Source organism: Zootoca vivipara, chromosome 3 (genome assembly GCF_963506605.1).
Source record: "Zootoca vivipara chromosome 3, rZooViv1.1, whole genome shotgun sequence".
Classification (NCBI taxonomy): domain Eukaryota; kingdom Metazoa; phylum Chordata; class Lepidosauria; order Squamata; family Lacertidae; genus Zootoca; species Zootoca vivipara.
In genome coordinates, this window is record NC_083278.1 from 63,232,185 (window position 1) to 63,257,558 (window position 25,374).

The window sequence follows — 25,374 nt, forward strand, 5'->3', positions numbered from 1 at the left end:
GGAAGCTGCACGCCCGACAGCCATACAGTTGGCGGAGTGCAGCTTCCATCCTAAGCCTTTGTGGGGATCAGTTTCTTCCCACTACGGGAGAGCAATCCCTGCAGAGGCTTGGGAGGGAAGCTATGCGCTGGCCAGCCATATGGTTGATGGGGCGCAGCTGGTGGGCGTGCAGGGAAAGGGGAGGTCGCTGGCAAAGCCGCGCAGCTCCCCCACTCGCTGGGCGCCCCTGAGAGGCTGGCGCCCTGGCGCAACGAACCACTAAGCTCTATGGGAAAGACGGCTCTTGAATACAAATCTGAGGAGCTTCCCCCTCCCAACAAAAGCCTGGCCCCCTAACAAAAATCCTGGCTACACAGGAACAAACAAAAATCCAAATAAACAGTATGATGAGCAAGCTAGCTAAACTTTGCTTACCCAACCAGTGCAATGATAAATGGTGAGATGGGTAGAAAAATGATAACACGGAATGACCCATTCAAAACTTAATATGGTGGTACCTCGGGTTACGAACTTAATTCATTCCAGAGGTCCGTTCTTAATCTGAAACCGTTCTTAACCTGAGGTGTTTTCGCTAATGGGGCCTCCCGCTGCCGCCGTGCCACCAGCACTCAATTTCTGTTCTCATCCTGGCAATCTGAGGTAACTACTTGCAGGTTAGCGGAGTTTGTAACCTGAAGAGTTTGTAACCCGAGGTACCAATGTACCTTAATTGGTAACTTCTATCAGTATGATAGAGGTTTTCATATATCTACCAAGGAAAATAAAAGCCACATTATGCTGCCCTTCCTTTATTAAAGGATGATTTGGACTTTAAGAAGTTCTACAGTTAAAGTGTTCAAGTCAAGCATCTGCTAATGATTAAGGCAAGTAGTAATTTTTGCTCCAAATATTTGACTCTGGACAAAGGCTGTACAAAAATAAAACAGTCCAGAATGAGAGCTTGGATGTCGATTAAGAACACAACTAACAGAGCATTATAGGTAGGTAAACAAAATGATCGTGTCCTACCACTTCAAAGTGTTTGTCATATATTTAATATAAACAAGCTTTATTCTTTATGCCAATTGCATTTCATCTTTTTGTTTCATTCTGTTTAAGTTTTGTTTTAGAGTTCCTGCATAATTTCAGTGTTGCTGCCAGAGTCTAATGGGCAATTTCCTATAAATTTTCTTCCAGATGTTTATCATCATCTACTGGAAAACAGGATTTAAGTGTTTGCTTTGATATCTCAGGAGTAAGAGTCCACAAAAATGATAACTACAGTTTCCCTTATTGTTTTAGTATTAAATGTCTGAAAAAATAGCTTGAAGCATGAGAGTGGCAGATTTAAAATGAAAGGAAGCATTCAAAACATTAATCAAAAATAAAAACAATCATTTTTTAAAAAAATACCCTGCTCCTATATAAGTTAAGTTCCATAGTTTTATACAAAATTGTTTTGAAGAGAATTGTATTTGCAGCTTAAGAACATTCAGATTCACATCGGCATTTGTCAAGGCAATTACCTGCAGTCAAGGTTATATGTACAAGAATGAATGTAAATATAGCTTGCTATCCAGTGCTAATTAGAATAGTCCCATTTAAATAATCAGACATGAGTAAGTTCATTAATTTCAGTGCGTTTACTATGAGTATGACTTGGTTGGATATCAGCATAGTAACCAAATAGCAACTGTCCAGAAAAAGCTGCCACAACCTGCTCATATGGCATTAGCAGTGGGGATATTTGCAGAAAAAATAAGTACTGTAAAGGTTTTCACCTTGGATTGAATACAGTGGTGGATCTGAGCTAGCAGAAAGCACTGTGTCGTTTGCATGGCACTCAATTATGGATATCTTCCCGATATTCTGCAACCCTCCTGAACGATATCCTGTGCTGCTGTTGGTCTCCCAACACCCATAACCACTTTTTAAGGGGTAGCAGCAGGAAGGGACCATGAGAGGTGGGTTAGGGTGAGAGTGAGCTTCCTACCGTAAGTGAATGGGGATTTGAACCCTGGGTCTCCGAGGTCCCAATTCAACACTCTATTTACACCACATTGGCTCTATAGAGATATAACTTGCCTATCTCACATAAAGGCCATGAAATGGATTCTTTTCCAGTTCCGGACCCTGAAATCTACACCATGGCACGTGGCACAAAGCAGCTGTATAAAAACTGAACATTTGCTTTATTTCTTATAGTTAGGCAGATATTGTGATGATTGCAGTTCCTCAGACATATGCTGCCTGCCTGGCCTACATTGCTATAAACCTACACTATTAGTGTCAGGTGTGAAAGTTCCCAATGCGAACTGCAGTAAAGTTTTCGCATGGATTAACAGCGTTTGGGTAAAGTTCAGTTTCCAACTCTTGTTTTGCATTTAGGGGCTTTGCAGGCAGTGCTAAGTTAAGGGCACTAGGGAGGAGAGCTACGAACGTGATATAGCGGCAAGTAGGGAAAGAAAGAACCGCGGGGGAGAAGGAGTTCGAGCTCTGCACTATGTACATGCGCTTGTTTCCGGGCCCCGCCGGGATGTCGGCGCCAGAAGGCAGCCTCTAGGGGTCGCTGGTGCGGCAAATAAAGGCCGCCTCTGGGGAACAAGAGAGGGAGAGAGGGAGGTGGGCGGGCTGAGGAGACGGCGAGGAAGGTGGCGGCGGGGCTGCGGCCGAGAGCGAGAGACGCAAACAACTTTTTCGCAGCGAGTTGCAGGCACCGGCCCGTCGTGCATGAACTGTAACCTGACACTGGAGCGAAGAGAAAGGGAGCGAAGCAGCGGAGGAGGAGGAGGAGAAGGAGAAGAAGCGGAGAAGAGGAAGCCCCGCCAAGGAGCCGCAGAGGGGGATGGTGGTTGCCGCCGCCGCCGCCGCCTCCAGCCGCTCCTAGGGGCGTCCGGCACCCGGGCGAAGCCGGTAATGGGCAGGAGGGAAGCCGCCTGAGCCTCCGGCGAACTTTTCCCCCACCTTCACGCCGGGCAGTCGGAGCGGAGCAGGCGGATGGAGGATGCGCTCTGCCCGGCGGGCTGTCTGAGCAGGAGGCGGCGGCGAAGGAAGCGACGGGGGCGCCGACGACGATGAAGAAGCTGCTGCTTGCGCCGCCGCCGCCGCCGCCGTGCTACAGCGCGGGTTTCCCGGAGCCCCGTCCTCATGTGGCCCCGCAGCCCACCGCGGGGGCTCCCGGGCAGGGAGCGGGCTGGCGGCGGAGGAGGCCCCTCTCGCTGCTGCCCTTCCTCTCCCTGCGCGACTACGGCTTCTGCATGGCCGCCTTGCTGCTCTTCTGTCTGGGCTCCCTCTTCTACCAGCTCAACGGGGGCGCCCCTCGCTTTCTGCTGGACCTGAGGCACTATCTGGGTAAGGAGGGCGCAGGGAAGGATGAGGGAGTGGGGCTGCTGCTGCCGGAGGGAGGACGACGACTCCGGATATAGGGGTGGGGGTGGGGGGTGAAGAGCGAACCGGTAGCGCCTCGTGGGCTTGTGTGGTGAGTTGTGAAGCGAGCCGTCTTCGTTAGGGGGTCTGGAGCTGGCTTCTTCCCACCCTTACTGGACGGAGCTGGTTTCTTCCCACCCTTACTGGACGGTGTCTGTGCTATAGTTCTTCAAAGTTGGTACGTACCGTAGTGCTGTCCGCTGTCAGGAGACACCCAACCAACTTCTTATTTGGCGTCTTTACCATTCTACCTAGTGAAAGGGTCTAAGTTCTACTACTAGTAAGGGTTGGAGGGGCGTTTGTTCCCAACACACAAACATGCAAGAGCAAGTGGCATGTTTTTCCTCACTAGGGAAAACTGCCGCCTTATCGAGTAGCTGTGCGCCTGCAGCGGTCGGTTGCGTTGGTAAATGGTCGCATTTGAATCGAAATGTTTGAAAACTTTTTGCAGTTGGGAAGAGTGTCTTGGAGTATTTCGGTTGCATGCCCCTTCGTCCCTCTCGTATTCCATTAGACCGTATGAAGGAGGAAGTGGGGGGGTCCCTTTTATTATAGCTGCTGCTGCTGCTGCTAATCGTACAGAAGATGGTGCTTTTGATCAAGACATTGAAAGGTCACTTGCTTTGCAGTTATGTAGTCCGGTAGTGTCAAGTCCAGGGATGAGGCATGCATCTGTGGCCCTCCAGTTGTCGGACTCCAACCCTCATCATAGCAGTCAGACAAGGGGGTTGGGGGGGGGAGTTTTAGTCCAACAGCGGCTGCAGGGCCACCGGTTTCACAGCTCTGGTTCAGTCCAACATGTAAGTCCTGAGGTAAGACATTCTCCAGACATTCACTGCAGATGCCTGCCTAGCCTTTTAATTCAAGGCAGCAAGTTCCATTGTTTCCTTAGGCTTGTTCCACTGACAAACTGCTCTTCTAGAACAAAAATACTTCATCCAGCATTCGGTATAAAAGTTCTCCCCATCTGCCCCCCCCCTATAGTCTTTTAAATGCTTGAAAATTGTCAATGGTGATTCCCCCCCACTAGTCTAAATGAACCCATTTCTTTAGCAGGAGCAGCTGGCATGCTTGCTAATTTGCACTCTTATCTTCCATGTGGGGACTTTCTATTTGAGTGTTGGAGGAGCTGCCTGCATGTGTGTTGGAGAAAGGAGGAGGAGGAGGAGGGGGGTGTCCTTAAGGTCACCCTTGGCCTGACCACAAAATAAATCATTGTGGTTCACAGCCAGTCCCAGTGGTAAAATAAATGTGAGCTGTGGACTGACAGTTAGAATTAAGAGACTGCTGGCAATTCAAATGACAGTATTACTGGATTAAGTTGGCTACAATGAATATTAAAATAAGAATTTTACAAGAGCACAGCGAAAGGTGGTGAGCACAACATATTACAATTGGGCTGAACTGGCTATGGCAGGACAGCAGCTACATTGTTGCTTCATTTCTTCTCCAACATGAATGCTGTCATACTTATTAAGGAATATTTCACACCTAGCAGCTTCTTCCTGGGATTTTACTTATGTGTAAATAAGCCTTCTGTATGCTACTTACTTATTACATTTGTTTCCCACATTTCCTTTAATACATGGTTTCCCCTTTTCTCCATTTTATCATCACAAAACCCCTGTGAGGTAGGCTACTTGTGTGAGAAGGGCCCAAGCTCACCCACCTAGCTTCATGGCCAAGTGGGGATTTGATCTCTGGTCTTCCAAGTTCTAGTTCAGGGGTAGGCAACCTAAAGCCCGTGGGCCGGATGCGGTCCAATTGCCTTCTCAATCCAGCCCATGGACAGTCCAGGAATCAGTGTGTTTTTACATGAGTAGAATGTGTGTTTTTATTTAAAATGCATCTCTGGGTTATTTGTGGGGCATAGGAATTTGTTCATTCCCCCCCCCCCAAAAAAAACACGTAGTATGGCCCACCACATGGTCTGCGGGACGTGGCTGAAAAAGGTTGCTGACTCCTGTTCTAGTTCAACACACTAACTGCTAACACCACACTGGTGCTTTTTAACTATCACTGGCACGTGCATTGAGAAGATGCAGACAGACACGTCAGTTTATGTGGTTCTTTCTTTCTGAATTTTTAGAAAATCTCTGCATTTTTAATTCAAAACCTTGCATGTCCAGCTCTCAACTGGTCACTTCCTTTCTCTTTGCCATGCTTACTCTTGCATTTTGTTGTTAGGCTTCCTTGCAAATCTTGTGCCTACCACCCTGCATTGTAATGGGTAGCACAATCCTAACCTTCAAACTGCTCTGCTGGAGGAAGTTGGAATGTGGTTGCAGTTTCTGAGGGTGGGGGGGGGGAGGTGGTGTCTCCACTGAAAGCACTGGTGGAACCTACCAGTGGTGGTATTGTCATTGGCAGTAGCCAGTGTAAATCCTCAAAATGGGTTGTTTCAGGGAACAGAAGGGGGGGTGAGCTGGGCTGGCCAAGCGTCTGCTGGAACACATGCCTGTTATTTGCAAGGGTGTGGAGCACGATCCAGGCTTCTCTGCTGTGCCATCCCAAAGCTGGTGCAGCAATTTTTGGAGGAAATTTTACTGCCCCCCCCCTACTTTCTGCCTTGGCCTGCGCAAGTGGCAGGGCTACAGTTGTGATTGTGGCTCTGCTATTCTGTTCATTTACTATGGGTGGGAGGTAGGATTGTTCTGAGTTAATATAGACACCATTGTGTCTTCACAGTATATATAACACACCCCACTATCTTCTATCTTCATTTCAAATTCCAGTAGCCTCTGTTTCACTTGCAGCACCATTTACTGATAGTTGTTTTTGTATGTGCCCATGTTGTAGCACCTATTTCTGAATCACTTTATTCTCAATAGGGTTGTTTCGGATTTGGTGGATGCATTGTCAGGACCAGTTATCACATCTTTGTGCCTGTAATACAGTTTTTCTGCTAAGACATTTTTTTGAAGAAGCTCTGCCCCTCTCCTCCTTCAGCAATGGAAATAACATGTATTTTAATTTATTGAAAGTATTTATGAATTATGCATTTCTGCTCCCAAGGTGATCTACAGTAATTAAAAATGACAATCTAGGTAAACACCAATAAAAAATTATTAAAGCTTCTCTTTATTTGTTGCCCCAAATTGTGACTTTTGGTACTTTCCAAATCACTGTGCCTCCTGAATGCATTTAGCACTGAAGACTTTATTGAAGGAATGTGAATCTCTCAAGTATGTGGCTGGGAAAACCACAGGGGGTTGCAGGGACTGAACTTCTAGTTTCCTGAAGCAGAAATAAGTGATACCCAATCAAAACAGTGCAATCCAGGCTTCTGGCTTGAAGACTGCAAGTAAAAGAGTTGGGAGCGGGGCAGGGGGGAAGAAGGGATTATGAAATACTTGGAAGTAAAAATGTGCTTTGAGTTTTATTCTGGTTTTGTGCAATGAAACGGCAACATACTGTGCTAATTGGTAATAAGCAAGAAAATAAAATGGTGATCAGTTAAAATCAGTAAATGAGAATTGGCATTGAAATAACATGTAGTGTGTAATGTCATTCTGAAACATGTTGGTTTCAAAACTATTTTAAAAGCTGCATAGTAGAAGCATAGCATTTTGTTGCACAGGTGAAAACAATATATCAGTGGTACAAGCTGTAGAAATTCAAATTTATAGAATTGTAGAGTTGGGAGGGATCCTGAGTGTCATTTATTTAAGTATCTCTCTCCCCCATCCATTTTTAGCTGACATGCTGACAGTTGGAGCTTAGGATGCAAGTTATAAACATTAACAAACTTAAATTTAAATTGAGCCTAGCTAAATTAGGCCATAAATTGGTTGGATGTGGTCAGAAATTTAATTCTGGTAACTAGTGGGGAAACCTCACAGGAGGCAAACAACAGAGCAGGCTGTGTCTTGTGTGAGGTGTGTGCTGTAGGTTGGAAGAGAGGCTGCAACATATAGATATATATAGATCCAGGATCAAAACGGGGGGGGGGCAAGCCATGGTCGTTCAGGTTGTGACTTCAGCACAGAAAAGGCGAATGAAACCAAATTTTTTTATTATATATGCCGTATTCACGATGTGCTATTATGTTTTATTATGTTACGGTTATTTATTGGTTGTAAGCCGCTTTGAGATTCATTTGAATGAAAAGTGGCATAAAAGGTAAAGGTAAAGGGACCCCTGACCATCAGGTCCAGTCGTGTCCGACTCTGGGGTTGCGGCGCTCATCTCGCTCTATAGGCCGAGGGAGCCAGCGTTTGTCCGCAGACAGCTTCCGGGTCATGTGGCCAGCATGACAAAGCTGCTTCTGGCGAACCAGAGCAGCACACAGAAACGCTGTTTACCTTCCCGACAGAGCAGTCCCTATTTATCTACTTGCACTTTGACGTGCTTTCGAACTGCTAGGTGGGCAGGAGCTGGGACAGAAAAACAATAAATCAAATCAAATCACCTTTTGGTAACTTTTCTGTTAGGGACTTCAGAATTTTTGAAACGGAAAGTGACACTTTAACATTTAGCCATGCTTCACTTATTTTGTGGGCTTCTCTCTTAGGGGGGAAGGAATCTGTGGCACTTCACATGTTGCTAAACTACAAATTCCATCATCCTTCATTATTGGTTGTGTTGGCTGGGCTGATGGGAGCTGGGAGCCCAACAACATTTTGAGGGCCAAAGATTCCCTGCCTCTGCTTACATGTAAGTAGTTAACTGCATCCAGATTGATGGATCACAAGTTGTGCAGGTCTGGGCGAGGAAGTTCAGTTTCTTGCTCAGCTAGGAAACTCTGTATGTGACCTTGAGTCATGTGTTCTTGCTTAGCCTAGCGTACCACAAACACTTATTGTAAGAATGAATTAGGGAAACCCCATGTATGTACCCGGAGCTTCTTGGAGAAGGGAGGGGCATACTGGCTTGTTTGCTGTGAGTATGTTATGCCACAATTTAATCAAATTCCCAGGCTGATCGACATTAAAACGAAAAATGGCAAAAGTTAACATTACAAAACACACACAACCCCCCCCCCAAGAAGAAAGCATGTGTCAAAGCAGCATAAACTCCATCAAAAGAATCAAAATTTAAAACTAATTGCACAATCCTGTACCTCTATTTAGAAGTTATTTGAGTTCATTACTTGCAGGTAAGTATTAAAACCAATCAAACCTGCGAAGAAATGTGCAAGATTTAAACTTCGGCAGAACTGGATGATGAGCAAATAAATAAGCAGTGAAGAAACAAAAACAAAAGCATGGGAAAAACTACTTAATTTGCCCCCCCTTTTCTGTTTTGTTCGGGTTTCCTTTTTTCCTTGTTGTGGTTTATTTTGGAGGAGCACTGTATTTGCTCAGTGTCAAATTTGAGGAAGAGTTATTGCACTCCCAATTTAAAACCTTTTGCATTATTATTGCTCAGCTGGTTAGAGCATGGTGCTGATAATGCCAAGGTTGCAAGTTCGATCCCCATATGGGACAGCTGCATATTCCTGCTTTGCAGGGGGTTGGACTAGAAAGATGATCCTCAGGGTCCCAATTCTACAACTCTGATTTACAGGAAATGGTGGCATGGGGCAGAACTGTATAAACCAGCACTTGTCTGCTGTCCCGGGACCTTGATACAGCACTATCAAAACTTTTGGGGCTCTTGTTTGTGCTTGTTTGTTCGTTGTCTCCAAGATCCCTGTTGCTAACGAGCGTGATTGCTGGCCCCTTAAAGCCTTGGTCAAGTGGCAAAGGAGTTCCGCAGACGCCTATTTCGCAGCGAGAAAGGAGCGTGCAGATTAGGGCTGCAGGCTGGAAGATTAGGACGCCCTAGAAAACAAACCACGTGAGAGGAGGGGCTGCAGTGGAGACGCCGCGGCCGAGCTTGCTCTTTATTTGACTTTTCCAGCTCCTCCATTCTTCCTGTAGCCGTCGAGGCACTCCGTGGAAAGCTGTGCCTGCCCTGCGCAAATCACAGGGCTTCGCTAGGGCCTGCACCATCTGCAGGCACCCTCGGCCAGCGCTTCCGCCTCTTCCTTCCGCAGGTTCGCAGCGCTCCGAGCTGGGAGAAAAGGCGCAGCTTGAGCGCGCGTGCGCGGCTCTAGCTGGCTCGCAGAAGGGAGGCGGGGTGAAGGGCAGGCGAGGCGAGACCTGTGGCGCTTGCCCGCGCAGCAGCGCGTTAGCCATATTGCAGCAGCAGCAGCCGCCTCCGGGGAGGGGCAGCAGCATCGCCCAGGGGACCAAGAGCGCAGCCGGAGCGGACGCCCAGTAACAGCCACAGCAGCTGCCTTGCCTGGTCGGAGCCACACGGACCTGCCACGGCGCGCTGGGGCTGCTGGTGGCGTTGAAGCAAGAGCCGAGCCCTTTCCCTTCTGGGCGGCTGTATTGCCAGCAGGATGCCTGCCTTCCTCGCTCGGCTGCTGCCTGTTTCATTTCATTTTTTCCTTCTGGGGGGGCAGCTGCCCCCCTGTCCCATGCTGGGTACGCCCATGTATACATCTTATTCCCTGCAAAATCTTCACTGGACAGTGAGTACAAAACTTTGTCTCTGCAGAGAGAGAGAGAGAGAGCGCCTCATTGGCTGCCAGGCCCAAATTCTCCTTGGTATGAAAATTATCAAACCTCAATCTAAGAGGGGCTGCTTATTTCCAGCTTCCTACAAGTAAGTCACCTCTGTGGAGGCGAAATTCCCCCCCCCCCCATGAGGCCATAACTTCTTAAGGCCCAACAAGGATGTGCATCATGTACATGCATCGGTTCATACAAACAAGCATTTGGTGCTTTACTCTGCCTTCCTGAATTTGCAGAGATGTGTATTGTTCATCTGAGGTCATACCGGTACTTGGAACAAACATCAGTCAAGTTGCAGTATGCATCAGACCTGTATAGATTTCTCTGTACTACAGTATTATTTTGGTAAAGAAAAAAAAACTTTGATTCAGTCTGTTACTATAGGTCCTTTCACCTGCCTTGAATAGGGCAGTAAGAGTTTGCTGAATAAAAAATATGCATATTCAAATCACAGATACAGGAGGGAAAGTGCATTCTCGCCCCAGTACCTACAGGATTTCATATTCTTGCCTGAAGGTAAGGGTTTGTCCCTCACTTATGTGTTACTTAAAAGAGAGACATATTAAATGTCCACAGTACACTCAACAGCAGGCTTTAGCACATAGATGATCTTAAAACTACAATGACTGATTATCTGTTTGTTGCACAGTGTAAGAACAGTGTCTTCTGTTTGTTTGTTTTTACCCATCTTGATCCTTATTGGACTTCTTCTTCTTCTTCTTCTTCTTCTTCTTCTTCTTCTTCTTCTTCTTCTTCTTCTTCTTCTTCTTCTTCTTCTTCTTCTTCGTCATGGAAATTCATTGTGTGGAGACTGATGGTTGAAGTTAGTTATTTGTTGTTGTTTAGTCGTGTCCAACTCTTTGTCACCCCATGGACCAGAGCGCATTACAATCAGTTGCTCCAATCAAGGAGTCATTGAGAAATAAGTTTACAACCCCTTCAGAAAGATCTGGGGTGAGAAGAACTGCAGCAAATTTTCACTGCCCAAAGCTTGTTGTCGTTTTCTGCTTTTCCTGTGCTGAAACTCTTTTAGGGTTGATTAATTTCTCTCTGTATCTGGGGGAATTCTAGGGTTACATTTCAAAGCATTATTTATTGGAGGTGTCAGATATATATAAAAGTGCCTAAAATCACTTGCGCTATACAATTAAATTGAAACAAACTCTGCCTATAGGCTTCTAGTTCAATCAGCCTTAAGAATGCACCCCACTTAGTCCACATACTTGCATGCCAAAAGATACTGTAAGTGAGTAGTTGTGCACACATAATCTGCAGGAAGTAATTACGTAATAGAAACATCTGTTCAGAAGCAGATAGTGACTGCAGATTTGAGACTAAAGAAGTGTTTGGGGAAGGGAGGGAATGCCTAGCTCTTTATATGCCTGCCTTCTGTTTCACTGCTTGATATGCCCCCTCCCAAGTGTGCAAACCACACATTTGAAATCGCTTATGACTGCTAATGGAATTGGCCAGAAAAAGCATTGGGTCTGAAAAGAGTCACTTCTCTGATCTAAATTCTCCCTTCCCCAAATGGCTTTTTCGTTTTTAATGTGTTGTGGTACTGTTGTCATATAATGTGTAGGAAGCTCTTTGGTTTTCTTGGCACTTAAAATTCTCTAAGTACGGAGTAGTAAAGATGTGCATGCAACCTGCAGTACACCAAAAACTGCTTTTCTCCGGTGTATGCCTTTTTATGCTCCTCCCGGTGACATTAGAATTTTTATTTGTAAAGTTATCTTAGTTATATTTTGCTCAGCTGTGCCTGTTTAAACAAGGAGAGATGTAATTACCTTATAAACAGGGTGACACTTCAGACACCTTTACATTTATATGGCATGATTTTCTCTGCCACCTTGAACAGTGAGGGTTTTTGTGTGTGTTAGCTGCGTTTCTCTCCTGCTGTACCTTTTATCTCTCCTGTAACCTGCTTCACTATTTGCCCCATTTTACTCAGGTTTTTGCTTTCCTTTCACTTCCTTTGTCTGGCTGCTTGCTCTTGTCACCTACTGCCCCCACTCCCACCCCCATCATTATCTATTGCATGAGCTAGAGTGCAGAAGAGGTGCTCTGGTGGGTTATCAGACTCACACAATTGTTTATATTTCTATTAAAAACCTATGGAACCTAAGGGGGGAAATGGAATAGCTATAGAAGATTTAAATATAAAGCAGCTTGGGAAGTAGTGCCAAATGTTACTAGGCAACTTCTTTATATAAATAATACTTTGAACATAAGAGCCCTGCTGGATCAGACCAAAAAGCTCATCTTGTGTCGCATCCCGTTCCCACAGTGGCCATGCCACAAGCAGAATATCAATCAATCAAAATACTTTATTCGACCGATAGTCAGCCAGAAAAAAAATTCTCAATCCTATATAATAATGTCCAAGATGTCCCTGCGTCCAAGCTGTCCCGTGTGTCCCTGGGTCACTGCGCATGTGCCCCAGGGATACAGGGATTGGACAGCAGAGACTGCGCGCGCGCGCACTCTCCCCCCACTCTGCCTCCTCCAACCGCCGCTCCCGCCGGACACCGCCTCACTGCAGGGCACGTCAGGAAAGCGAGGGTGGAGGCCGGCGAAGGCCTCCTCACAACCCTCCCTGGCCGTGAGGAGCGGCGGTTGGAGGAGGCGGGGGGGGAGTGTGCGCGCGTCCTTCCTGTCGGCGGCTGCGGGAGAGAAACGGAGGAGGAGAAAGCAGCGCTTTCTCCTCCTCCGTTCCTGTCCCCCTGCCGCCGACAGCAAGGACAGGTCCCAGGGTTCGGAGAAGCGCTGCGCATGCGCTTCTCCGAACCCTGGGATGTCTGCTTCCTGTCGGCGGCTGCGGGAGAGGAACGGAGGAGGAGAAAGCAGCGCTTTCTCCTCCTCCGTTCCTGTCCCCCTGCCGCCGACAGCAAGGACAGGTCCCAGGGTTCGGAGAAGCGCTGCGCAAGCGCTTCTCCGAACCCTGGGATGTCTGCTTCCTGTCGGCGGCTGCGGGAGAGAAACGGAGGAGGAGAAAGCAGCGCTTTCTCCTCCTCCGTTCCTGTCCCCTGCCGCCGACAGCAAGGACAGGTCCCAGGGTTCGGAGAAGCGCTGCGCAAGCGCTTCTCCGAACCCTGGGATGTCTGCTTCCTGTCGGCGGCTGCGGGAGAGAAACGGAGGAGGAGAAAGCAGCGCTTTCTCCTCCTCCGTTCCTGTCCCCCTGCCGTCGACAGCAAGGACAGGTCCCAGGGTTCGGAGAAGCGCTGCGCAAGCGCTTCTCTGAACCCTGGGATGTCTGCTTCCTGTCGGCGGCTGCGGGAGAGGAACGGAGCAGGAGAAAGCAGCGCTTTCTCCTCCTCCGTTCCTGTCCCCCTGCCACCGACAGCAAGGACAGGTCCCAGGGTTCGGAGACGCGCTGCGCAAGCGCTTCTCCGAACCCCAGGATTCTAGCGCCCGTTATTGAACGGGCTGAAAACCACTAGTACAAATATAAAAATATATAAATATATAAAACTGAAGGGATACATAAATGAAGTATGACTGTGCTACTGAACCTCCTACAGGTAACCCACATCAAGGCATTCGATTATACGTTTCCGACATTTGAGCGCCAGGAAGAGGAATTTAGCCACCGAAAAGGTTATTTTCCCAGTGGGCTTGTTTAGCAAATATGCTGCCTGCCATTCTCTTAGTCGGGAACTAAACTGAGATAAATCTGTGGTATTCCACGTAGTGGATATCCGCCAGGTAACTGGCTGGTGCAGCCCGATACACCTGCTCACGAGCAGAATATAAATGCAACAGTCATTTCCCACTTGTGATTCCCAGCAAATGGTATACAGAGGCATGCTGCATCCAAAGAGGAGTAGATATTGATTACCTTATGCTCCACACACCGCTACCCTCACAGAGCGAAGCTCCAAGCCGGCAGCGGAGGAGCGGTGGATTTAAAAATTTTTTTAAAAAGGTTTTGAAGACATTGGACACTGTGAGTAAGAGAAAGAAATTTAAGAAAAATTTTCAACTCAAAAGAATTGGTCACGGGAGGAGATTTAAACAGGAAGTCGGTCTCCCTCATCACTGCCATGTTTTGCTGTGATGGTGTTTACATATATAATGGATTGGGGGCAGCAGATAGTGGGTTTAGTTTACCCTAATAATGCCGGAGTATGCGAGCGGTGCTGTGGTCTAAACCACAGAGCCTAGGGCTTGCCGATCAGAAGGTCGATGGTTCGAATCCCCGTGACAGGGTGAGCTCCCATTGCTCGGTCCCAGCTCCTGCCAACCTAGCAGTTCGAAAGCACATCAAAGTGCAAGTAGATAAATAGGTACCGCTCTGGCGGAAAGGTAAACGCTGTTTCCGTGCACTGCTCTGGTTCACCAGAAGCGGCTTAATCATGCTGGCCACCTGACCTGGAAGCTGTCTGCAGACAAACGCCAACTCCCTTAGCCTATAGAGCGAGATGAGCGCACAACCCCAGAGTCGTTCAGGACTGGACCTAACGGACAGGGGTACTGGTACCTTTACCTTTATGGCTCAACACTTTCCAGTTTTTCAATTCATCCAATGCATTTTGGAAAAGGTTCAGTTCTGTGCAAATGTAAATTTACCATTCTGTATTTTGCTCAGATGCTTTAGGGACAATGGACATGATAGAGACCAGTTCAGTCTGCAAATTTTCACATTTTAATAGGTATTGCCTTAGTTGTCAGTCAATCAGATGTTTTTTGTGGTCAGCCAGCCAAGAAAAACAAAATACGGAGTGTAAAATACAAAATCATAGCCTCCATAAATCTAATTATCTAAGATGACTAAGATCGAACCATCTCAGAAGGTATAAGACACAAAGCCGTTTGGATATTTTGGTACCTGCTCAGTAATAAATTTGTGGGTTCCCCTTGTAGTACTTTTAAAAATATAGTAGTTGAGTGATTTAAAACAGCAAAAAAACAAACATAAGCACTAGAAAAGATATTAGTTTATTTTAAAAATTATTTTCATACTGAAATCCCTGAAAGAACTGTAACCTTGATTAAAGTTTTGGCTATCTGTGGTTTATACTGTGAATTTGGGATGAATCTTGGCATGTTTCTATTTGCACAAGATAATCCAGAAATGTATCATCTATCGCAGTGGTTCCCAACTGGTGGTCCGCGGACCCCCAGGGGTCCGCGAGCTATGCCAGAGGGGTCCGCAAGACTGGGACTTCTGGCGAGGCAAGATGGCGGCGGGCACGCTGGCGCGGAGCTCCTAAAGTCGGCCAACGTGCCAGCGCCGCCAAATCAGCCCCCAGAGGCGCCGAAGGGGCACCGAATGGGTGCCGAATGGCTGGTGTCTGGCTGAACGCGGCAGCCAGGAGCTTCATGTGAGGCGGCAAAAGCTTCCTCTCCTCCTCTTCTTGCAGAACCAGCGAGACTCCTGCCTAGAGTGGCACCACATGCCTGCTGCCACTCTAGGCAGGAGTCTCGCTGATTCTGCCTCAAGAGGAGGAGAGGAGAGGAAGCTCAATGGCCACGCGCCCTCGCTGCGTCGCTCCAGGTGCCGATGCGGCGGTTGGGGCTGCTCCTCCTGCTGTTGGCCGTGCTGTGGGGCGGGGAAGCGCTCCCAGCTCAGGGGGTCCTGAGGCCACTGGCGGCGGTGCTGTCGTCCGAAACCCGCCTGCCAAGGAGCTCCACGCTCGGCAGGGCCTTTGCCCTCGCCCGCCCCAGCTCCACCCTCTCCGCTCCCTTCCCAGGCGCCGAGGCCATGGTGACTCCCTGGGTGTCGCGGGGTCTCCGAGCTCTGCTCGCTCACCCTCCACCTCCTTCCCGTCGCTCTAGCTTCTGGCTAGCGGTGCCCGGCGGCGTCCGCCTCGGCAGCAGCAGCAGCACCAGCTTGGGCGCAGCGGCACTCGCCAGTTCCCTGGTGCACACTGGAGGCTTCGTGGGAGGCTGCTGGGTGCAAGCGGTGGGTGCCTTCCCCGTGCGGGATCTGGCCAGCGGTGCAGAGCTGAGCCGGGTAGCGGACAGCGGGGTGGCGGAGGTGCAGGCCGCGGTGAGAGCCTCATCAAACCTAAATCCGGCCCTGATATGAAGGGTGGGTTTTTTTGTTCTTTGTTTTTCATAAAACCCTGCCCGTCCGGCTGCCGCGTCCGGATCCCATCCCCCCCAAAGGCCAGTAACTCTGTGAAACGGGGGGGGGGCACCAGAGGGACCTTTGCACCATGGCACCGGATGGGCTTAAGACGGCCCTGCCCCCAAACAAGCAGAAAGCCACCCAAACCGCAGCCGCTGCTGCGTGGGAGCCAAACCCTTCCCCCGCGCCGGATCGGCGTCATTAAATTTTTTCCAAAAATAAATTAGGAGAGTTGAAAACATCTCGTAAAACAATTGCCAAACACTGTGGTGCAAATGTAAATGAAAATGCAACCCTTGCGTCTTATGAGGTGGCTCAGCTTGTTGCTAAATGTGGGAAAATAATGGACTCAAAGGACAGATTTAACTCATCTCATTAAGAACTGAAAATTAAAACTAACTGTATACTGATGGAGTACTCTGTTGTAACTAAAAAGACTCTTAATTTGGCTCTCACTTTTTAATTTTAGGATTAGGAATTAATGGGGGTCCTTGTCACAATAGCAGCTCGATGAGGGGTCCTCAAGAAAATTTTGTTGGGAACCCCTGATCTATCTTAAAATTCCATGTACTGTAAAATGAAGAGTGTTGGGACTGATTGATTTGAGTATAGCCTGAATGGAAATGAAGTATGTTTAGATAAGTTATTAGGTGTTCCTGTCCTGGCACTGATCGCAAGTTGGCAGAACATGTGCCTTAGAATGCAAGGCTTGCAGTATTAATGTCCTGCTGAATTTACTTAATGGTAGAATAGCATGCTATGCCAAATATATGGGTGGGTTTCCCTGTGTTATTCCTGGCTGATTGATCAGAATGATTGGAATACATTTCTCTTCCCTCTTGGGTGTTGTACAGGGGTTATTGTTTTAAATGAAAATGAAAGGTACAGTCTTTAGATATATTTCCCTTTAATTTTTTAAAACAGTATATAAATCCTACTTGTGGTAAAGGGCATAACCGGGGGGGGGCAGGAGGGCAGCTGCCCCCCATCAAGTAAATAAAAAGAAATACTTAGCAGCTTGGTTCTGCCCCCCCCCCAATAAAGAAACATAAATCTTGTTTCTGGTTTTTAATTTTAATTAGGGTATGCCCTGTTTTTCCAGTTTTGCTTTCCTTCATTGACTTCAGATTTTAAATGTTTATTAAAGGTCACCAGCAGTTTTACTTCTGCAGAACTAATGCTGCTTAGCCCATATGGCTTCTTTCTCATCTTTACCACACCTACCACATTCTCCAGAATGACAGTTTCTGACTCTAATTCAGCTTGTGAAGCTGACCCGTATACGGGATCCTATTCTCTTCCATTATGCTGTATACTGTGATTCTGCAGAGTGCCAAAAATGGTATTGTCAGAGGCGTACCTAGGGGTTGATGAAATGGGCCCCTGCCAGAGGTACAGGCTTGGGGGCACATGTGCAGAAATCACCCCAGAAATCTGTCTCCGGTTGTGAGTTTAGACAAGAACTAGGAGCTGAGCAGTAGGAGAAATGGTAAGGTGGTATGAAGGTAGAGCAATCAAAGAGCACGACAACGAGAATTCACCACCAAAATGGCAATAGTAGTATGGCAAGATGCAATGTTGAACAAGAAATGGAGACTGCTAGGGGGTGGGCCTCTGGCTGTCAATCAGCCTGCCACATAGCAGGCAGCTGCAGATCAGCATCAATCATTTTCTCTCCTGCTGCTGCTCCCGTTACCAAGTTGAATCCCTCTCTCCTTTCCCCCAAAGTCAGAAAAAGAATAAATGTGATATGTGCCTTTTCAGGAGGGGAGAGGCTCTTGTGTTTGGGTCCTGCGTGTGGGTTTCCTACAAGCATCTGGTTGGACACTGTGAGAACACGATGGGCTATTGGCCTGATCCAGCATGCTCTTGTTATGTTCTTATAAACTCTAGCCATAGCATTCTATATATAAATGAAATACATGTTGATGATAATTACCACAGGTTTCTTTATGTAGCACGAGATCATAAAAGCAGTGTCAACATTTGAATTGCTCTTTCCCTTTTTCTGTTATTGTAAATCAATCCAGGACTCCTCTGAATGTGTGAAGTGATATGTAAATATAATAAATTAACTTATCACACCTGCCATAGTATTTAATTAATTAATTATTCTGTTAAAAATTAACTTAGCTTATAGCAAACAAACAAGCTTCTCCATAAGATGAGAGTGTAGGAGCTGTTCAGTGTCATAACATCTGGGTAGCAAGAACATGTAATATTTGGAATAGGCATGAGGATAATTGAAGTGAAAATGATTATGAAATGAGATGAAACACTGCTATGCAGTCTTCATGTCTTTACTTGACACCACACTGCAAAGTGAAAACCACGATGTCCAGTTACTGAAGTCCAGAGTTTTCACTTTGTACACACTTTTCAGTCTTACCAAGCAGTCCAGAAATGTTTGTTTCTTGCTCTATCTCCTCTCTCTTTTGTAACATTCAAAGTGGAACTTTGCCACATCACCTTTCTGAAGTGTTCAAGGCTTGTGAGGGCAAGAATGATTTCTGCATCTTAGTTTGCTTCCAAATGACTTGTTTACCAGGCATTTTTGGCCAATTTGTTTGCATGAATTTGAGGGTAGGTTCATTATCACTCATTCTGGCTTGTCTGCAGGGAGCTAGGGCAATGTTGCATTAAGCAAATGATGTTATATGAACCTTAAACAGCTCTGGGCTATAATACTTCCAGGACCACCTCTCCCCATATGAACCGACACGGACTCTTTGATCATTACCTGAGGCCCTTTTTGGGTGTCCCCTCCATGAGAGGTCTGGAGGGTTGCAGCATGGGGACTGTGGTTATGTGATTCATTTGCACCCAAAACTAGCAATAGTCCAGAAGCTAACTGGTATAGTGTGGTATGAAAATGGCTTTCAAAAGTTACACATCTCACCCTCTCTGCGTTATGCCAGCCAGTGGGAGAAGCCAAGCACTCACAGATAGGGCAATGTTCTTTGAACATAGCTGTGGATCATCAGAGGCTTACATGCCTTGTTAATGTGCACAAGAACTTCAGTAACTAACGGGCAATGAGCTGATGCATCACTGTTAAGGGCTCTCCTCATGTGCCATGATAGTCGTCTTTCCATTCTTCCAGTGCTTCACTTCTTTTCTTCCCCGGAGAAGACTGGATTGAAGAAAGAAACCAAAGTGCAGGAGATAGAGGGAGAAGTTTCCTTCCTCTAATACATCTGGCCCCAGCCTGGCTTTACATTTGCCACTAGGGATGGACAAATATGAACTACTGGCAAAATATTTCATCCATCCTTGTTGCTAATCTTGGATTACAAGCATAATACAATGGGCATTTTGGTAAAATATATTATTCAACTTCATCACTGGGAGTTTGTTTCCATGTAAGAAGTGTTAAAAGAACCCTAACTCAAGCCTAACAGTTTTGTTTTTGAAAGTAGTTACTAATTCCTCTGAAAATTATGGTTGGCATCACAAACCAAAATTTATGGTCTGTATTTTCAAAGAAAGTGCCAGTATGACAGTCTTAGTAGTTCCGTTTGGCTCTTGCTCAGGGAAGCGCTCCAAATTAGTTCTGCGAATAAAAAATAAAATGTATTCCTTCCCCTTTTCTCTTAACCTCTCTGCTTTAAGCTTCAGAAACGAAACAAAATCTAAGCCCTTGTGTGCTTGATCTCATAGGCATGTGACCTTTAACGCTGTTCCAGACAGACCTGTGGTTATAGCATAGTTCTTTTTCTTCCATACAAATATTTCTGTTCTTTACCCGGGTGAAGGTGGAGAACTGCCACCATTTTTAACTTGGCAGGAGGATGTACTCAGTCACTAAAGGGGTTTCCCAGCTACCCTTAATACCCAGCAAACAGTAATGTTATAAAAGGTTAAATACTCCTGGGATTACTATCTCTTGATTAGAAGTGGACATCCAGAAAAATCTCCTGGGATTACTATCTCTTGATTAGAAGTGGACATTCCGAAAAATCTCTGCTTCTGCTTAAATTTTTTGTCATTTCCAGTTGTGATAATAAGCTTGGGAATTTGGCAGGCATAAACTAATAGGGAAGGTCCATAACTCAATGCTATACCACATATTTAGCATGTGGATGGTCTCAGGTTCAACACCTACTGAAAGGTTCAAGTGTCAGATGATAGAGAAGACTTCTACCTGAGAACTCTGGAGACTGGCTGCCAATTAGAGTCGAAAACAATGGCTTAGGACAGTGAGTCTCAAAGTTTTTCTCTGGACCACACTTTCATAATAAAAAATTGCTGAATATTTTTATTCGTAAGAAATACATTGGAAAACAAACAGGAACATATCCTAGCAGTGCTTGATTTATAACATAGAACACAACTACTTTATAATATGATAATGGGGCATGTGGAAAATATGAAACAACGCAGCTATGTTGTTCGCGGATTGAGCGGACACGACACATAATGGTTCCAATGGTCAAGAAGGTGGCTACTGCACATCTTGTAGAGGGAAATGAGGGGAAGATGGGGCTTGTCAACCATGGAAGGTAGTCCATCTACGAGAATGAAACTCTTATCCCAACCCTCCACTGCCTTGCAGCTATACTCATTTGTGAGAGAGGTTTTGGGAGTAAACTCCGAGGAAAAATCTGAACCCGCTGCCTTGCGAGACATCTTCGTGAGAAGAAAAGGCTGGGGAGTAAAGAGTGGAGTCGTGAAGATGGTTGGATGGCATCTTGTACTGCAGCCAAGCTGGTGCCAAATGTATTGCTCTGCTTTCTTTGGGACCACATCAGTGAGGCCGAAAGGGAGGTCTTGTCATCTGGGCAGCCCAGGATCTCCATACACACTGCCCGGGCTTGCAGCATCCCAGGAAGGTCACTTTGGTACTAAATGCAGCAAAAAACAATGCAAGAGGCAGCAGGTATGAGGTCTCTGCTGCCACAGTAGGTACTGTGGTTCTCCAGCAGTTGGACTTCATCGCCTCAAGCTTCACTTCATTGTCTCTTGAGACAGATGGATGCCAACAACTATTCAATCAGGGATTAGCCACAAAGCATACTGTATAACAATGAACAACCTTATAAAGTAGTTTTAAGGCTCCTGATTTTGTTCCAGGGTGTCTGAAAGGAAAGCAATGCTCATCTCTAGTCTTATTTTAGTCCCAGTTAAATTTGATTTTGGCAAGGTGCTTGTTATAACTAATAATTTATTTTTCTTAATAAGATGTTTATGCAGCCTTCACTTTTCTAATTCTGATATATTAGCTTCCTACTGAGACAGCAAGTTAGTCTTTTCTTTATTTTTCACCCAAATTAACCCGAAATATGTATTTGGCAGTTTCCCCATAAAACTATTGGCTATACATTTCATTATTTTAATACTTATCCAGCTTTGTCTTGGGTTTATTTTCCCTGGAATTTAGGCTTGTAGTATTGTACAAGATCTTCTGAACTGCAGTCCCTGAGGATAGTTTGACCTTTATAGTTTGCCTACTCCTGTGAACTTGTGTTTAAGACACCAGTGTTCTGTTTGAGTCTACAAAATGGAAATCTGAAAAATGGAATTAAATTTGTCAGGAGAAAGTCTTCCTCTAACTGTTCATTTACTGCATTAACTTTAATTAAGGATGAGCAGGCTGGGAGAAAGTGGAACAGTTTTAAATTGGAATAGCAGTATTTTTTTAACTGGATTTACCCTTGACAGTTCTATAGTAGTTACCGGAGTCCTGTAGTGGAGGTGCTGACAGTTGTAAAAAGGTAAAGGGACCCCTGACCGTTAGGTCCAGTCGTGGACGACTCTTGGGTTGCGGCGCTTATCTCGATTTTGTATTTGGCAGAAGAAGAGAAGTTTGGATTTGATATCCCACTTTATCACTACCCGAAGGAGTCTCAAAGCGGCTAACATTCTCCTTTCCCTTACTCGCCCACAACAAACACTCTGTGAGGTGAGTGGGGCTGAGAGACTTCAGAGAAGTGTGACTAGCCCAAGGTCACCCAGCAGCTGCATGTGGAGGAGCGGAGACATGAACCCAGTTCACCAGATTACGAGTCTACCGCTCTTAACCACTACATCACACTGGTTCTCTATTGAAAGCGCAGATTATGATGAACTATATAAAAGTCAGAAGCAGAAATGATGTCTTAGTGCAGATAGCATCTGTGTTAGTAAAACTCTGATTGGATTTGAGAGTATATTTTACCAGTTTTATTTTGATGTTTTCCCTTTCATATGTCATGTTATAACTTGAGATTAGCTATATAGCAGAGCCAATGCAGCAGGGTTTAACCCTACACTTAATAGCTAAAGTTTAGGTGTTGTCATATTTTTATTTATTGATAAATGAAATGGGAAAATAGTGAAAATCAGTATTTCCATGTTTCACATTCAAGAATGTTCAAAAACAATTTTTAGTTTGATCCTCCCCAAGGATATGTACTGGGCACAGGGTCGATCAGATGATCTGGAGGCAGGAGTGAATGGCTTGTAGATGATATCAAGTAGACAACAGGCATGTTTAGACTTTCACCTGAACACGGAAACACTCAAAGTGTGGGTGGGGGCAGTGGTGCGCCTGTATGGCCCAAACCACCTTGTATGTCTTAATAATAATAATAATAATAATAATAATAATAATAATAATAATAATAATAATAATTTATTATTTATACCCCGCCCATCTGGCCGGGTTCCCCCAGCCACTCTTACCGTCATTGTCCCCCCACTGACCTTTGCTGCATATTCTGCAGGGTGTTTCTTCTCACATTCGCTTGAACAGAAGTAGACTCTTCCACATGACCGGCGACCCTGCTTTAATAAGGTTCTTGATTGCATGCTTTGAAGTGAACGCAAATAGAAGTCACTCAAAGCAACATGGGGAAGGTTGAGGACTAAGAAGAATCATGATGAACACAAGGATGTTAGGGGAAGAGCTTATGTGTGCAACCTCTGCCTCTATCCTCACTTTGAGTGTTCTTACGTTTAGGCAAATGCCTTAACAAATTGCAGACTGAATAGCATGTGATTAAATTGGCAAAACATTACATATTGTAGTAGAAAAACCCTAACTTTTCAGAGGTAAGTTGGCTATTAATCATTGGGGATTGGGGGCGACAGAGGAAAGTTTAGTAGAAATGTCAACTCAGTGTGCTCTGGCAGTAACAGAAACAGCAAATTCAATTGTTTTGAGTCAAGGGTTGATGTGCTGGCTGGCTGAAAACCATTCAGTGGGCATCATAGTTGAACAGCTACTTGAATCCAATCCTGCTAATATGGGAAAGTGTGTGGCCAGGGACTGTCAGAAAGGGTCACACGTCTTCCAGATAGATGGCTATGTGCTCTTAACCATAAAGAGTTGAGAGAGGAAGCTAAGGGATTGTATGGAAGGGTGGCCAAGGAACTGACGTGCTTGTAACTTTTGAGTTGTAAACCTGAGAGAGTACAAAATCAGAAAGCATTATTTCATCTGAGCCCTTTAAGAATAGTGTAAGTATAATCATAGCTGCCAAGTTCTCCCTTTTTTTAAAGGGAAATTCCCTTATGCTGAATAGGCTTCCTCGCAAGAAAAGGGAAAACTTGGCAGCTATGAGTATAATATAGACATGACTGATGGGAGCTTTGTGGTGACATTTTTGAAATTTACCAAAGGGAATTATTTTTAAATTCCTCATTGTTTTAATGAGCATTTAATTAATACCACTTCTGTAAAGCGAGCTTACTTTCCTGTTTCAGAATTGTTTGCAGGTATTATTTCTAAATAAGCCCAGTAGAACCCAAAGAGCTGCAAGCAAATATTTTGATATTGCTTAACTCCAATTCTTACAAAAATGCTTGAAAACACAAAAAATCTGGTGCTCTTAATTTTTATTTGCTGTCTGTGTGTTGTACCTTTAGGGTACCGGTATATCCCATTAAGTTTCCAGGCTTATTTCTGCAGCTGCAATAGTTGGAAGATGTTAAACAAAAGCTGACTTTTTAAAGAAGCTGCAGGATCCAATTAGAAAGGAATATGATTATGTCTAGATGGCATGACCTTGTGTGATACTATCCTTGCCCTCTTTACTTTTTCAGGCATAGAATGCTACAGGCTTGGTTATCTTTTTTTTCTCCCTCCAGTGTAGTTCTAACAGGCCAAACATTCTAATTTGTTTTCATGGAAATGGTGATGTAGATTTATGTGGTAAAACAGATTGCTTTTGCAAGTTGGCTATAATTCAGGCCACTCTGCCTGCAGTGGGCAATAAGCTTGGAAGTTTGAGATTAAAACAATTGGAAACAAGACAAAAATAAGTATTGCCCCCCCCTTTAATGATAGGTTAATTTAATATAACAATGCCAGTACAGGTAACTTGCATCTTATATGGGAGTTACGTTCCTGGCCATTCACGTACCGTATAAGCAAAATTGTGTAACCACCCCTCTTGAAAACAATTTTTAAAATATGTTAAAAATTGCTGCACTTACTGGTGAGGGGCAAATGTAGCTCACAATCTTCTTCTTCTTGGTCTTCTTCCTTCTGTTCTTCACTGCTGCAGATGATATGAGGACCAGGGGAGTTGGCCAGTATCCAGAAATGCTTGGCTGTGGTTCAGATCCAGACATGAGTTGCCTGGGCACATCTGCTGCTGGTGCTGGTTTCTGTGTGAGGAACATGGTAATTGGCAGCTGCTGTTATTTCTTGAGTTCATTAAACATTTAATCTCAGAGTGTGGTCTCAGAGTGCCTGTAATCCCATGGATTATTTTGAGGCTGTGTTCCATGGAAGGTCAAACTCTGCAGTCAGATCATTTGCATGTTTTATGATTTGGAAAAGTTTTTTTGGGGGGGGGGAATCGGGTTCCAGCTTGCTGGCTCATGCTTTCCATCCCCATCCTCACATTCTGAATTTAATATGACCAGTTCCTCCAGCTCTTCAACAATCAATACCTGTTGGCCCTCAGTTAGCTCTTCCACTTCTTCCTGCATGTGGTCAACAAAACCATCCCAAAGCTACCACAGTTCCTTGTGTTTTATTAGTAAATCCCATTGTGTTCCAGGAAGGTGTGCACAGGATTATATCCTCAGTCTTTTCTGTCTCGATACTACAGCATATATTCCAAATATTTCTGATAAAGGTACCAAAATAGCTATTTTTAAAATTGCTGCTATCTGCTATGTCTCCATTTAATTCGGCAATATATTTAAAGAACATTTGGGTGCTTTTCAGTTTTGTAAGTGTTCACATGTTGTTTTTTAAAAAAACACTTGTAAAAGGCAAATAGACTTTGATTCTTTTAAATCAGAAACCGTGTCCATTTTATTGCAGAAACATAACAGTTGCAAGTCTATATCTGATAATCAAGGTAGTCTGTTTCTCTACTGAGCCAATATTCCACAACATTTGTAGCATTGTTAAGGTCTTACTGAATGTGTTTGCGCAAAGTGCAGTTTCAT

The 25,374-nt window shown here is 45.3% G+C and overlaps 1 protein-coding gene across 2 annotated transcripts in view; it reads left to right on the forward strand.

Annotated features, from left to right (window-relative positions):
• Positions 1 to 2,620: 2,620 nt before the first annotated feature.
• UST (uronyl 2-sulfotransferase) overlaps positions 2,621 to 25,374 on the forward strand; it is a 125,133-nt gene continuing 102,379 nt past the window's right edge. For both annotated transcript variants that reach the window (XR_004692162.2, XM_035108790.2), the window contains exon 1: positions 2,621 to 3,330. Coding sequence is in view for 1 of the 2 variants with exons in the window: in XM_035108790.2 (XP_034964681.2) it covers positions 3,054 to 3,330 (277 nt within the window). In the remaining variant the exon portion in view is untranslated. The remainder of the gene's footprint in view (positions 3,331 to 25,374) is intronic.